We start from the raw sequence: 14,707 nt of genomic DNA, 5'->3' as shown, positions 1-14,707 counted from the left end.
TGTCACCAACCAAGGAGGGCCTACAGCAGCACCTAGATCTTATGCACAGATTCTGTCAGACCTGGGCCCTGACAGTAAATCTCAGTAAGACCAAAATAATGGTGTTCCAAAAAAGGTCCAGTCACCAGGACCACAAATACAAATTCCATCTAGACATTGTTGCCCTAGAGCACACAAAAAACTATACATACCTTGGCCTAAACATCAGCGCCACAGGTAACTTCCACAAAGCTGTGAACGATCTGAGAGACAAGGCAAGAAGGGCATTCTATGCCATCAAAAGGAACATAAATTTCAACATACCAATTAGGATTTGGCTAAAAATACTTGAATCAGTCATAGAGCCCATTGCCCTTTATGGTTGTGAGGTCTGGGGTCTGCTCACCAACCAAGACTTCACAAAATGGGACAAACACCAAATTGAGACTCTGCACGCAGAATTCTGCAAAAATATCCTCCGTGTACAATGTAGAACACCAAATAATGCATGCAGAGCAGAATTAAGCCGATACCCACTAATTATCAAAATCCAGAAAAGAGCCGTTAAATTCTATAACCACCTAAAAGGAAGCGATTCCCAAACCTTCCATAACAAAGCCATCACCTACAGAGAGATGAACCTGGAGAAGAGTCCCCTAAGCAAGCTGGTCCTGGGGCTCTGTTCACAAACACAAACACACCCTACAGAGCCCCAGGACAGCAGCACAATTAGACCCAACCAAATCATGAGAAAACAAAAAGAGAATTACTTGACACATTGGAAAGAATTAACAAAAAAACAGAGCAAACTAGAATGCTATTTGGCCCTAAGCAGAGAGTACACAGTGGCAGAATACCTGACCACTGTGACTGACCCAAAGTTAAGGAAAGCTTTGACTATGTACAGAATCAGTGAGCATAGCCTTGCTATTGAGAAAGGCGGCCATAGGCAGACCTGGCTCTCAAGAAAAGACAGACTATGTGCACACTGCCCACAAAATGAGGTGGAAACTGAGCTGCACTTCCTAACCTCCTGCTCAATGTATGACTATATTAGAGACACATATTTCCCTCAGATTACACAGATCCGCAAAGAATTTGAAAACAAACCCAATTTTGCTAAACTCCAATATCTACTGGGTGAAATACCACAATGTGCCATCTCCACAGCAAGATTTGTGACCTGTTGCCACAAGAAAAGGTAAACCAGTGAAGAACAAACACCATTGTAAATACAACCCATATTTATGCTTATTTATTTTCCCTTTTGTACTTTAACCCTTTGTACATTGTTACAACCCTGTATATATACATAATATGACATTTGTAATGTCTTTATTCTTTTGAAACTTCTGTATGTTTAAACTTCTTATGGCTGCAGGGGCAGTATTGAGTAGCTTGGATGAAAGGTGCACAGAGGTGCCCAGAGTAAACGGCCTGCTCCTCAGTCCCAGCATATTATTATTAGTATTGGATAGAAAACACTCTGAAGTTTCTAAAACTGTTTGAATGATGTCTGTGAGTATAACAGAACTTACTTAGCAGGCAAAATCCTGAGAAGAAATCCAAACAGGAAGTGTGAAATCTGAGGTTGGTCGATTTTCAACCCAGCCCCTATTGAATACACAGTGGGATATCGGTTATGTTGCACTTCCTAAGGCTTCAAAGGTTAGTGATTCATTTTATCTGTATTTGTGCCTTTTGTGAGTCCTATCTTCGACTGGAAAAATGGCTGTGTTTTTCTGTGGCTTGGTGGTGACCTAACGTAATCATTTGTGCAGCTTTCGCTGTAAAGCCTATATGAAATCGGAGACTGTGGTGGGATTAACAACAAGATTACCTTTAAAACGTTAGAAGATACATGTATGTTTGAGGAATTTTAATTATGATATTTCTGTTGTTTTGAATTTCACTGGCTGCTGTCACATCGATCCCGTTAACGGGATTGCAGCTCTAAGAAGTTTTAATGTTTACTGTGAATTTTGATTGTTTATTTCACTTTTGTATATTATCTACCTCACTTGCTTTGGCAATGTTAACATGTGTTTCCCATGCCAATAAAGCCCCTTGAATTGAATTGAATTGAGAGATGGGGAGGAGAGAGAAGGAGAGTGATTGAGATTGTGAGAGAGTGATTGTGTGTGTGTGAGAGAGAGAGATAAATTGTGATCGTGAGAGTAAAAGAGTGGGTGCAACAGAAAGCGAGAGACAGAGAGAGAGAGAGAGAAGGAAAGAGAGTTAAGCGAAACAGAGAGAGCGAGAGAGAGAGAGAGAGAAAGAGAAAGAGAAATAGAGAAAGAGTGTGAGAACAGGATAAACACATTGTAAGGTTTGTCCAGGTGCTCAGCTCCTTACCTGGATCCATCTGGCAGCTTTCTATCGAAGGAGGTGGATCGTGGGATAGCAGTCTGTCCCTGCTGAAGGACCTGCTGTCCCATCCTGTCTCTGCCTGCCCGGTCGGGGTGTCTCTGGGTGGGGGAGCACCGGGTGTTGGGATTGGACGGCTGACCTGCTGACGTGGGTACCCTGTGCCAGGTGGTGTTTCGTCTAAATGGGGTCTTGTACTCACATGGCGTCCCCTCACTGTCCAATTTATACTCTACCATTGGGATACGGTACAGCTCAGAACATCCCCTAGAGAGAGAGAGAGAGAGAGAGAGAGAGAGAGAGAGAGAGAGAGAGACATAGACATAGACAAAGACATAAAGAGAGAGAGAGAGAGAGAGACTCAGGGACGGGGAGTGAAACAGGGCTGCCCAATAAGCCCAACACTATTTAACATCTACATTAATGAATAGGCAAAAACATTAGAAGAATCGGCAGCACCTGGTATCACCCTACACATCACTGAAATCAAGTGTCTGCTGTACGCAGATGACCTGGTGCTGCTGTCTCCCACTAAAGAGGGGTTACAGCAGCACCTAGATCGTCTCCACAGGTTCTGTCAGACCTGGGCTCTGACCGTTAACCTAAAAAAAAATATATATAATGATATTCAAAAAAAAATCCGGAAATAATAAACAAATATAAATTATATTTGGACACAGTTCTATTAGAACACACAAAAACTACACATATCTAGAACTAAATATCAACAACACAGGTAGCTTTCACATGGCTGTGAATGAGCTGAGAGACAAAGCAAGAAGAGCATTCTATGCCATTAAAAGGAAGAATTCCAATTAGAATCTGTCTCAAAAATGTTCAATCAGTACGAATTTACCAAAGGGAACAAACATCCAATTGAAATACTGCATGCAGAGTTTTGCAAGACTGTATTGTAAGTGCAAAGAAAAACTCAAAATAACACATGTAGAGCAGAATTGGGCCAATACCCCCTACTCATTCGAATAGAAAAAAGAGCCATCAAATTTTACAACCATCTAAAAACAAGTGACCCCAAAACATTCCATCACACAGCTCTACAATGTCAAGAGATGAAACAAGAGAAGAGTCCCCTCAGCCAGCTGGTTCTGAGGCTCAGTTCACCAACCCAAACCAACCCCATAGAGCCTCAGGACAGCACTCAGCCAGCTGGTTCTGAGGCTCAATTCACCAACCCAAACCAACCCCATAGAGCCTCAGGACAGCACTCAGCCAGCTGGTTCTGAGGCTCAGTTCACTAACCCAAACCAACCCCATAGAGCCTCAGGACAGCAGTCAGCCAGCTGGTTCTGAGGCTCAATTCACTAACCCAAACCAACCTCATAGAGCCTCAGGACAGCACTCAGAAAATCTGACCCAACCAAATCATCACAAAACAAAAATAAAAATATATCATCTTTTAGAAAGACACCACAAAAAATCAAAGTAAACTTCAATTCTATTTGTCTCTAAAGAGACAGTACATGGTGGCAGACTATCTGACCACTGTGACTGATAGAAAACTGAGGAAAACACTGACTAGGTAAAGACTCAGTGAGCACAGTCTGGCTATAGAGACCGGTCATCACAGACAAACCTGGCTGCCCAGAGAGGACAGTCTGGCTATAGAGACTGGTCGTCACAGACAAATCTGGCTGCCCAAAGAGGACAGTCTGGCTATAGAGACCGGTCGTCACAGACCAACCTGGCTGCCCAGAGAGGACAGTCTGGCTATAGAGACCGGTCATCACAGACAAACCTGGCTGCCCAGAGAGGACAGTCTGGCTATAGAGACCGGTCGTCACAGACAAACCTGGCTGCCCAGAGAGGACAGTCTGGCTATAGAGACCGGTCGTCACAGGCTGTGCTCACTCCAGGGGAGAGGTAGAGACAGAGCTGCATTTCCTATTGCACTGTGACAAATACTCAGACCTAAAAGAATATTTCTTTCCCAAAATTATAATTCAATACAAAGAATTTGAAACTATGAAAGATGAAGAAAAAAATCAAATATTTATTGGGTGAAAAGCCTAAATGTGCAGTTTTGGCAGCCAAATATGTGTCCTCCTGCCACAACTCTCCGCCAGTGAAAAGTGCAAAGTAATGTCGATAATATTTCCCATCTTGTTTTGTCTTTCATACCACGTCATGTGCCTTCTCAGTCATGTTGACACTGGTCCACTACCAGGTCATGTGTCTTCTCAGTCATGTTGACACTGGTCTACTACCAGGTCATGTGTCTTTTCGGTCATGCTGACACTGGTCTACTACTAGGTCATGTGTCTTCTCAGTCATGCTGACACTGGTCTACTACCAGGTCATGTGTCTTCTCAGTCATGTTGACACTGGTCTACTACCAGGTCATGTGTCTTTTCGGTCATGCTGACACTGGTCTACTACTAGGTCATGTGTCTTCTCAGTCATGTTGACACTGGTCTACTACCAGGTCATGTGTCTTCTCAGTCATGTTGACACTGATCTACTACCAGGTCATGTGTCTTCTCAGTCATGTTGACACTGGCCTACTACCATTGATTTAATGTATTGTTGTTCTCATTAATATTGTTGTTGAAGTTGTTGTTAATGGTTATCCCATGTCCACTACTACTATTATTATTGCTGTTGGTCCCACCATTTATTTATATATAAATATATATATTTTATATATAAATATATATTTTTATTTTTCGATATGTATACTTTGACAATGTAAGTAATAAAGAACTTGCGAGAGAGAGAGACATAGAGATAAACATTTGCAATGTCTTTATTGTTTTGAACATTAGAGACATAGAGAGAGACAGACATAGAGATAGAGAGAGAGATAGAGACATAGAGAGAGACATAGAGAGAGACAGACAGAGAGAGAGACAGAGAGAGATAAAGATAGAGACATAGAGAGACAGAGACAGAGAGAGACAGACATAGAGATAGAGAGAGAGAGAGAGAGAGAGAGAGAGAGAGAGAGAGAGAGAGAGAGAGAGAGAAGAAGTATATTAATTTAAGGTCAAACAGGAATATGAGGGAGGGAGGGAGGGAGGGAGGGAGGGAGGGAGGGAGGGAGGGGGGGAGGGAGGGAGAAGCCCAGAGGTTAGTAAAGTACTCAAAGGAAACACCTGTTTCAAATCAGAATTTTTTATATTTGGCATCTCACTAGACAGAGATCATCATAAAGAGGTCAAGGGCATCTTCATCAGTGGGAGAGGAGATATTTCCCCTCTGTTACACTACAGCTAACTACTCTGGAGACCACTGGGAGAGGAGATATTTCCCCTCTGTTACACTACAGCTAACTACTCTGGAGACCACTGGGAGAGGAGATATTTCCCCTCTGTTACACTACAGCTAACTACTCTGGAGACCACTGGGAGAGGAGACATTTTCCCTCTGTTCCACTACAGCTAACTACTCTGGAGACCACTGGGAGAGGAGACATTTCCCCTCTGTTCCACTACAGCTAACTACTCTGGAGACCACTGGGAGAGGAGACATTTTCCCTCTGTTCCACTACAGCTAACTACTCTGGAGACCACTGGGAGAGGAGACATTTCCCCTCTGTTCCACTACAGCTAACTACTCTGGAGACCAATGGGAGAGGAGATATTTCCCCTCTGTTACACTACAGCTAACTACTCTGGAGACCACTGGGAGAGGAGACATTTTCCCTCTGTTCCACTACAGCTAACTACTCTGGAGACCACTGGGAGAGGAGACATTTCCCTCTGTTCCACTACAGCTAACTACTCTGGAGACCAATGGGAGAGGAGATATTTCCCCTCTGTTACACTACAGCTAACTACTCTGGAGACCACTGGGAGAGGAGACATTTTCCCTCTGTTCCACTACAGCTAACTACTCTGGAGACCACTGGGAGAGGAGACATTTCCCTCTGTTCCACTACAGCTAACTACTCTGGAGACCACTGGGAGAGGAGTCACTTCCCCTCTGTTCCACTACAGCTAACTACTCTGGAGACCAATGGGAGAGGAGATATTTCCCCTCTGTTCCACTACAGCTAACTACTCTGGAGACCACTGGGAGAGGAGTCACTTCCCCTCTGTTCCACTACAGCTAACTACTCTGGAGACCAATGGGAGAGGGGATATTTCCCCTCTGTTCCACTACAGCTAACTACTCTGGAGACCACTGGGAGAGGAGACATTTTCCCTCTGTTCCACTACAGCTAACTACTCTGGAGACCACTGGGAGAGGAGACATTTCCCTCTGTTCCACTACAGCTAACTACTCTGGAGACCACTGGGAGAGGAGTCACTTCCCCTCTGTTCCACTACAGCTAACTACTCTGGAGACCACTGGGAGAGGAGACATTTCCCTCTGTTCCACTACAGCTAACTACTCTGGAGACCAATGGGAGAGGAGATATTTCCCCTCTGTTACACTACAGCTAACTACTCTGGAGACCACTGGGAGAGGAGACATTTTCCCTCTGTTCCACTACAGCTAACTACTCTGGAGACCACTGGGAGAGGAGACATTTCCCTCTGTTCCACTACAGCTAACTACTCTGGAGACCACTGGGAGAGGAGTCACTTCCCCTCTGTTCCACTACAGCTAACTACTCTGGAGACCAATGGGAGAGGAGATATTTCCCCTCTGTTCCACTACAGCTAACTACTCTGGAGACCAATGGGAGAGGAGATATTTCCCCTCTGTTCCACTACAGCTAACTACTCTGGAGACCACTGGGAGAGGAGACACTTCCCCTCTGTTCCACTACAGCTAACTACTCTGGAGACCAATGGGAGAGGGGATATTTCCCCTCTGTACCTGTATAACAGCCCTCAGGCCACTACTCCACTACCACATATCTACAACACACTAAGTGTGTGTCCTCAGGCCACTACTCCACTACCACATATCTACAACACACTAAGTGTGTGTCCTCAGACCACTACTCTACTACCACATATCTACAACACATTAAGTGTGTTACCTCAGACCACTACTCTACTACCACTACTCTACAATACATTAAGTGTGTGCCCTCAGGACCCTACTCTACTACCACATATCTACAACACACTAAGTGTGTGCCCTCAGGACCCTACTCTACTACCACATATCTACAACACAACATCCATGTGCACGTGTGTATAGTGCGTATGTTGTCGTGTTATCTAATTGTATTGCTTGCATCAGTTATCTGATGTGGAATAGAGTTCCATGTAGTCATGGCTCTATGTAGTACTGTGGAATAGAGTTCCATGTAGTCATGGCTCTATGTAGTACTGTGGAATAGAGTTCCATGTAGTCATGGCTCTATGTAGTACTGTGGAATAGAGTTACATGTAGTCATGGCTCTATGTAGTACTGTGTGCCATCCCATAGTCTGTTCTGGACTCGGGGACTGTGAAGAGATCTCTGGTGGCATGGCTTGTGGGGTATGCATGGGTGTCTGAGCTGTGTGCCAGTAGTTTAGACAGACAGCTCAGTACATTCAGCTTGTCAACAACTCTCATAAATACAAGTAGTGATGAAGCCAATCTCTCCTCCACTTTGAGCCAGGAGAGATTGACATGCATATCATTAATCGTAGCTCGCTGTGTACATCCAAGGGTCAGCCGTGCTGCACTGTTCTGAGCCAATTGAAAATATATATATACATATATGTTTACATACCGGTTTACTCATCTCATATATACAGTTGAAGTTAGAAGTTTACATACACCTTAGCCAAATACATTTAAACTCAGTTTTTCACAAATCCTGACATTTAATCCTAGTAAAAATTCCCTGTCATAGGTCAGATAGGATCACCACTTTATTTTAAGAATGTGAAATGTCAGAATAATAGTAGAGAGAATGATTTATTTCAGCTTGTATTTCTTTCATCACATTCCCAGTGGGTCAGAAGATTACATACACTCAATTAATATTTGATAGCATTGCCTTTAAATTATTTAACTTGGGTCAAACATTTCGGGTAGCCTTCCACAAGCTTCCCACGATAAGTTGGGTGAATTTTGGCCCATTCCTCCTGACAGAGCTGGTGTAACTGAGTCAGATTTGTAGGCCTCCTTGCTCACACACGCTTTTTCAGTTCTGCCCACAAATGTTCTATAGGCTTGAGGTCAGGGCTTTGTCATGGCCACTCCAATACCTTGACTTTGTTGTCCTTAAGCCATTTTGCCACAACTTTGGAAGTATGCCTGGGGTCATTGTCCATTTGGAAGACCAATTCGGGACCAAGCTTTAACTTCCTGACTGATGTCTTGAGATGTTGCTTCGGCATAGCCACATAATTGTCCACCTCATGATGCCATCTATTTTGTGAAGTGCACCAGATCTCCTGCAGCAAAGCACCCCCACAACATGATGCTGCCACCCCCGTACTTCATGGTTGGGATGGTGTTCTTCAGCTTGCAAGCCTCCCCCTGCACCCGCACGCCTGACCAGCATCACCACCCTGGATGGTTCCGACCTTGAATATGTGGACATCTATAAGTACCTAGGTGTCTGGCTAGACTCTAAACTCTCCTTCCAGACCCATATCAAACATCTCCAATCGAAAATCAAATCAAGAGTCGGCTTTCTATTCCGCAACAAAGCCTCCTTCACTCACGCCGCCAAACTTACCCTAGTAAAACTGACTATCCTACCGATCCTCGACTTCGGCGACGTCATCTACAAAATTGCTTCCAACACTCTACTCAGCAAACTGGATGCAGTTTATCACAGTGCCATCCGTTTTGTCACTAAAGCACCTTATACCACCCACCACTGCGACTTGTATGCTCTAGTCGGCTGGCCCTCGCTACATATTCGTCGCCAGACCCACTGGCTCCAGGTCATCTACAAGTCCATGCTAGGTAAAGCTCCGCCTTATCTCAGTTCACTGGTTACGATGGCAACACCCATCCGTAGCACGCGCTCCAGCAGGTGTATCTCACTGATCATCCCTAAAGCCAACACCTCATTTGGCCGCCTTTCGTTCCAGTTCTCTGCTGCCTGTGACTGGAACGAATTGCAAAAATCGCTGAAGTTGGAGACTTTTATCTCCCTCACCAACTTCAAACATCTGCTATCTGAGCAGCTAACCGATCGCTGCAGCTGTACATAGTCTATTGGTAAATAGCCCACCCATTTTCACCTACCTCATCCCCATACTGTTTTTATTTATTTATTTTTATTTTTCTGCTCTTTTGCACACCAATATCTCTACCTGTACATAACCATCTGATCATTTATCACTCCAGTGTTAATCTGCATAATTGTAATTATTTGCCTACCTTCTCATGCCTTTTGCACACAATGTATATATAGACTCCCCTTTTTTCTACTGTGTTATTGACTTGTTAATTGTTTACTCCATGTGTAACTCTGTGTTGTCTGTTCACACTGCTATGCCTTATCTTGGCCAGGTCGCAGTTGCAAATGAGAACTTGTTCTCAACTAGCCTACCTGGTTAAATAAAGGTGAAATAAAAAAAATAAAATAAAACATTTTCCTCCAAACCTATTGATGTCATTATGGCCAAACAGTTCTACTTTTGTTTCATCAGACCAGAGGACATTTCTCCAAAAAGTATCATATTTTGTCCCCATGTGCAGTTACAAACCGTAGTCTGGCTTTTTTAATGGTGGTTTTGGAGCAGTGCCTTTTTCCTTGCTGAGCGGCATTTCAGGTTATGTCGATATAGGACTAATTTTACTGTGGCTATAGATAATTTTGTACCTGTTTCCTCCAGCATCTTCACAAGGTCTTTTGCTGTTGTTCTGGGATTGATTTGCACTTTTCGCACCAAAGTACGTTCACCTCTAGGAGACAGTACACGTCTCCTTCCAGAGTGGTATGACGGCTGTGTGGTCCCATGGTGTTTATACTTGCGTACTATTGTTTGTACAGATGAATGTGGTACCTTCGGGCGTTTTGAAATTTCTCCCAAGGATGAACCAGACTTGTGGAGGTCTACAACTCTTTTTCTGAGATCTTTGCTGATTTCTTTTGATTTTCCCATGATGTCAAGCAAAGAGGCACTGAGTTTGAAGGTAGACCTTGAAATCAGGTACACCTCCAATTGACTCAAAATATGGCAGTTAGCCTATCAGAAGCTTCTAAAGCCATGACATAATTTTCAGAAATTTTCCAAGCTGTTTAAAGGCACAGTCAACTTGTATGTAAACTTCTGACCCACTGGAATTGTGATACAGTGAATTATAAGTGAAATAATCTGTCTGTAAACAATTGACGAAAAATTACTTGTGTCATGCACAAAGTAGATGTCCTAACCAACTTGCCAAAATTATGGTTTGTTAATAAGAAATTTGTGGAGTGGTTGAAAAACGAGTTTTAATGACTCCAACCTAATTGTATGTAATCCTGACTTCAACTGTATACGTATACTAATCAGGGGGAATGGGAACCGGGTTAATAGAGACAAGACTTCCAACCTCAATTGTATATTATACAGCACTCTATATAAAAGAGAAAATCATTCAACTGTGTATTTATATGTATTTTTTAGCAGAAAAGTCCTGCTCCAAAACAACCATATAAAAGCCAGACTACGGTTTGCAACTACACATGGGGAGAAAGATATTACTTTTTGGAGAAACGTCCTCTGGTCTGATGAAACAAAAATAGAACTGTTTGGCCATAATGACCATCGTTATGTTTGGAGGACAAAGGGGGAGGCTTGCATGCTGAAGAACACCATCTCTACCTTGAAGCACGGGGGTGGTAGCATCATGTTTTGGGGGTGCTTTGCTGCAGGAGGGACTGGTGCACCTCACAAAATATATGGCATCATGAGAGAAGAAAATGATATGGATATATTGAAGCAACATCTCAAGACATCAGTCAAGAAGTTTAAGCTTGGTTGCATCACAAAGCCCTGAACTCAAATCCTATAGAAAATTTGCGGGCAGAACTGAAAAAGCATGTGCGAGCAAGGAGGCCTACAAACCTGACTCAGTTACACCAGCTCTGTGAGGAGGAATGGGCCAAAATGCACCCAACTTATTGTGGGAAAGTGGTGGGAATTTTTACTAGGATTAAATGTCAGAAATTGTGAAATACTGAGTTTAAATGTGTTTGGCCAAGGTGTATGCAAACTCCCGACCATATATAAAACGTATATATATATTTTGGGGGGTTTACATTAATCTATATATTTTTGTGGCAGCCTGGCCTCATCACCATTTTAAAAGGTAATGAAATTAATATGATTTAAAAGGCTTAAAAGTAAATACCCTGAGTGTACAAAACATTAAGGAGGCAGGGGGATTGAGGGAGGAGTCAGGGAGGAGTCAGGGAGGAGTCAGGGAGGAGTAAGGAGAGTCAGGGGGGATTGAGGGAGGAGTCAGGGAGGAGTAAGGGGAGGCAGGGGGGATTGAGGGAGGAGTCAGGGAGGAGTAAGGGGAGTCAGGGGGGATTGAGGGAGGAGTCAGGGAGGAGTAAGGGGAGGCAGGGGGGATTGAGGGAGGAGTCAGGGAGGAGTAAGGGGAGTCAGGGGGATTGAGGGAGGAGTCAGGGGGGATTGAGGGAGGAGTCAGGGGGGATTGAGGGAGGAGTCCGGGGGGATTGAGGGAGGAGTCAGGGGGGATTGAGGGAGGAGTCAGGGGGGATTGAGGGAGGAGTCAGGGTGGAGTAAGGGTAGTCAGGGGGATTGAGGGAGGAGTCAGGGGGGATTGAGGGAGGAGTCAGGGGAGATTGAGGGAGGAGTCAGGAGGAGTCAGGGAGGAGTAAGGGTAGTCAGGGGGATTGAGGGAGGAGTCAGGGAGGAGTCAGGGAGGAGTAAGGGTAGTCAGGGGGATTGAGGGGGATTGAGGGGGGAGCCAGGGAGGAGTAAGGGGAGTCAGGGGGATTGAGGGGGATTGAGGGGGGAGTCAGGGGGAGTGAGGGGGAGGCATGTGGGGTTTGAGAGAGGAGTCAGAGGGAGTGAGGGGGAGTCAGGGGGAGTCGGGGGAGTCAGGGGGGAGTCAGGGAGGAGTGAGGGGGAGTCAGGGGGAGACAGGGAGAGTCTTGGGGTGTCAGGGGGAGTGAGGTGGGATTCAGGGGGAGTCAGGGGGAGTCAGGGAGTGTCAGGGAGAGTCAGGGGGAGTCAGGGGGAGTCAGGGGGAGTCAGGGAGGAGTGAGGTGGGATTCAGGGGGAGTCAGGGGGAGTCAGGGAGTGTCAGGGAGAGTCAGGGGGAGTCAGGGGGAGTCAGGGAGGAGTGAGGTGGGATTCAGGGGGAGTCAGGGGGAGTCAGGGAGGAGTGAGGTGGGACTCAGGGGGAGTCAGGGGGAGTCAGGGAGAGTCAGGGGGAGTCAGGGGGAGTCATGGAGGAGTGAGGTGGGATTCAGGGGGAGTCAGAGAGGAGTGAGGGGGAGTCAGGGGGAGTCAGGGGGAGTCAGGGAGTGTCAGGGGGAGTCAGGGGGAGTGAGGTGGGATTCAGGGGGAGTCAGGGGGGGTCAGGGAGTGTCAGGGGGAGTCAGGGAGTGTCAGGGTGAGTCAGGGGGAGTCAGGGAGAGTCAGGGAGAGTCAGGGGGACTCAGGGGGAGTCAGGAAGAGTCAGGAAGAGTCAGGGAGAGTTAGGGGGAGTCAGGGAGGAGTGAGGTGGGATTCAGGGGGAGTCAGGGAGGAGTGAGGTGGGATTCAGGGGGAGTCAGGGGGAGTCAGGGAGGAGTGAGGTGGGATTCAGGGGGAGTCAGGGGGAGTCAGGGAGGAGTGAGGGTGTGTCAGCGGGAGTCAGGGGGAGTCAGGGAGGAGTGAGGTAGGATTCTGGGGGAGTCAGGGAGGAGTGAGGGAGTGTGAGGGGGAGTCAGGGGGAGTCCGGGAGGAGTGAGGGGGAGTTAGGGAGGTGATCGTCAACTGTCTCTGACACAATACTTACTGTCACAAACTAAAGGCAGTCCTTCATCTTTCCACACAGTTCTGAGAATCACATTCAGATTGGATTAAAGATGCGCTGTGGAAATGAAGCTAGGGTTTAACTCTGACTTTCATCTCTCTCTCCCACAGAGACCCAGCTGAACTAGTTTCCTCTTTCAGTTAGATTAGCGGTGCTCCGGCAGACAAACACAGGCGGTGCTCCGGCGTCCCTAAGCAGACAAACACTGGCGGTGCTCCGGCGTCCCTAAGCAGACAAACACAGGCGGTGCTCCGGCGTCCCTAAGCAGACAAACACAGGCGGTGCTCCGGCGTCCCTAAGCAGACAAACACGGGCGGTGCTCCGGCGTCCCTAAGCAGACAAACACAGGCGGTGCTCCGGCGTCCCTAAGCAGACAAACACAGGCGGTGCTCCGGCGTCCCTAAGCAGACAAACACAGGCAGTGCTCCGGCGTCCCTAAGCAGACAAACACAGGCGGTGCTCCGACGTCCCTAAGCAGACAAACACGGGCGGTGCTCCGGCGTCCCTAAGCAGACAAACACGGGCGGTGCTCCGGCGTCCCTAAGCAGACAAACACGGGCGGTGCTCCGGCGTCCCTAAGCAGACAAACACGGGCGGTGCTCCGGCGTCCCTAAGCAGACAAACACGGGCGGTGCTCCGGCGTCCCTAAGCAGACAAACACAGGCGGTGCTCCGGCGTCCCTAAGCAGACAAACACAGGCGGTGCTCCGGCGTCCCTAAGCAGACAAACACAGGCGGTGCTCCGGCGTCCCTAAGCAGACAAACACAGGCAGTGCTCCGGCGTCCCTAAGCAGACAAACACAGGCGGTGCTCCGGCGTCCCTAAGCAGACAAACACGGGCGGTGCTCCGGCGTCCCTAAGCAGACAAACACAGGCGGTGCTCCGGCGTCCCTAAGCAGACAAACACGGGCGGTGCTCCGGCGTCCCTAAGCAGACAAACACAGGCGGTGCTCCGGCGTCCCTAAGCAGACAAACACGGGCGGTGCTTCGGCGTCCCTAAGCAGACAAACACAGGCGGTGCTCCGGCGTCCCTAAGCAGACAAACACAGGCGGTGCTCCGGCGTCCCTAAGCAGACAAACACGGGCAGTGCTCCGGCGTCCCTAAGCAGACAAACACGGTGGTGCTCCGGCGTCCCTAAGCAGACAAACACAGGCGGTGCTCCGACGTCCCTGAAGAGCCTCTTAAAGAAGAAGTTACAGGTCTCTGAGAGCCAGAAATCTTGCTTGTTTGTAGGTGACCAAATACTTATTTTCCACCATAATTTGCAAATAAATTCATTAAAAATCCTACAATGTGATTTTCTGGATTTATTTTTCTCATTTTGTCTGTCATAGTTGAAGTGTACCTATGATGAAAATGACAGGCCTCTCTCATCTTTTTAAGTGAGAGAACTTGCACAATAGGTGGCTTACTAAATACTTTTTTGCCCCACTGTATATTATGCCATTGTGCTGTCTGTTGCAGCATGGACAGTACCATCAGATTTGTCACACTAACCTCAGACTCAGACT

General features: G+C 46.6%; 1 protein-coding gene across 5 annotated transcripts in view; it reads right to left on the bottom strand.

Moving 5' to 3' along the window:
- sipa1l2a (signal-induced proliferation-associated 1like 2, genome duplicate a) overlaps positions 1-14,707 on the bottom strand; it is a 303,115-nt gene that overhangs the window by 98,667 nt on the left and 189,741 nt on the right. For all 5 annotated transcript variants that reach the window (XM_090201691.1, XM_090201693.1, XM_090201694.1 and 2 more), the window contains exon 13: positions 2,335-2,613. In XM_090201691.1, the coding sequence (XP_090057817.1) occupies positions 2,335-2,613 (279 nt within the window). The remainder of the gene's footprint in view (positions 1-2,334; positions 2,614-14,707) is intronic.

Source organism: Oncorhynchus mykiss, chromosome 16, assembly GCF_057628025.1.
Source record: "Oncorhynchus mykiss isolate SJ-2025 chromosome 16, ASM5762802v1, whole genome shotgun sequence".
In the NCBI taxonomy this organism is placed as follows: Eukaryota; Metazoa; Chordata; class Actinopteri; order Salmoniformes; family Salmonidae; genus Oncorhynchus; species Oncorhynchus mykiss.
The sequence above is the reverse complement of the archived record's forward strand: the minus strand, read 5'-3'. Positions and strand labels throughout refer to the sequence as shown.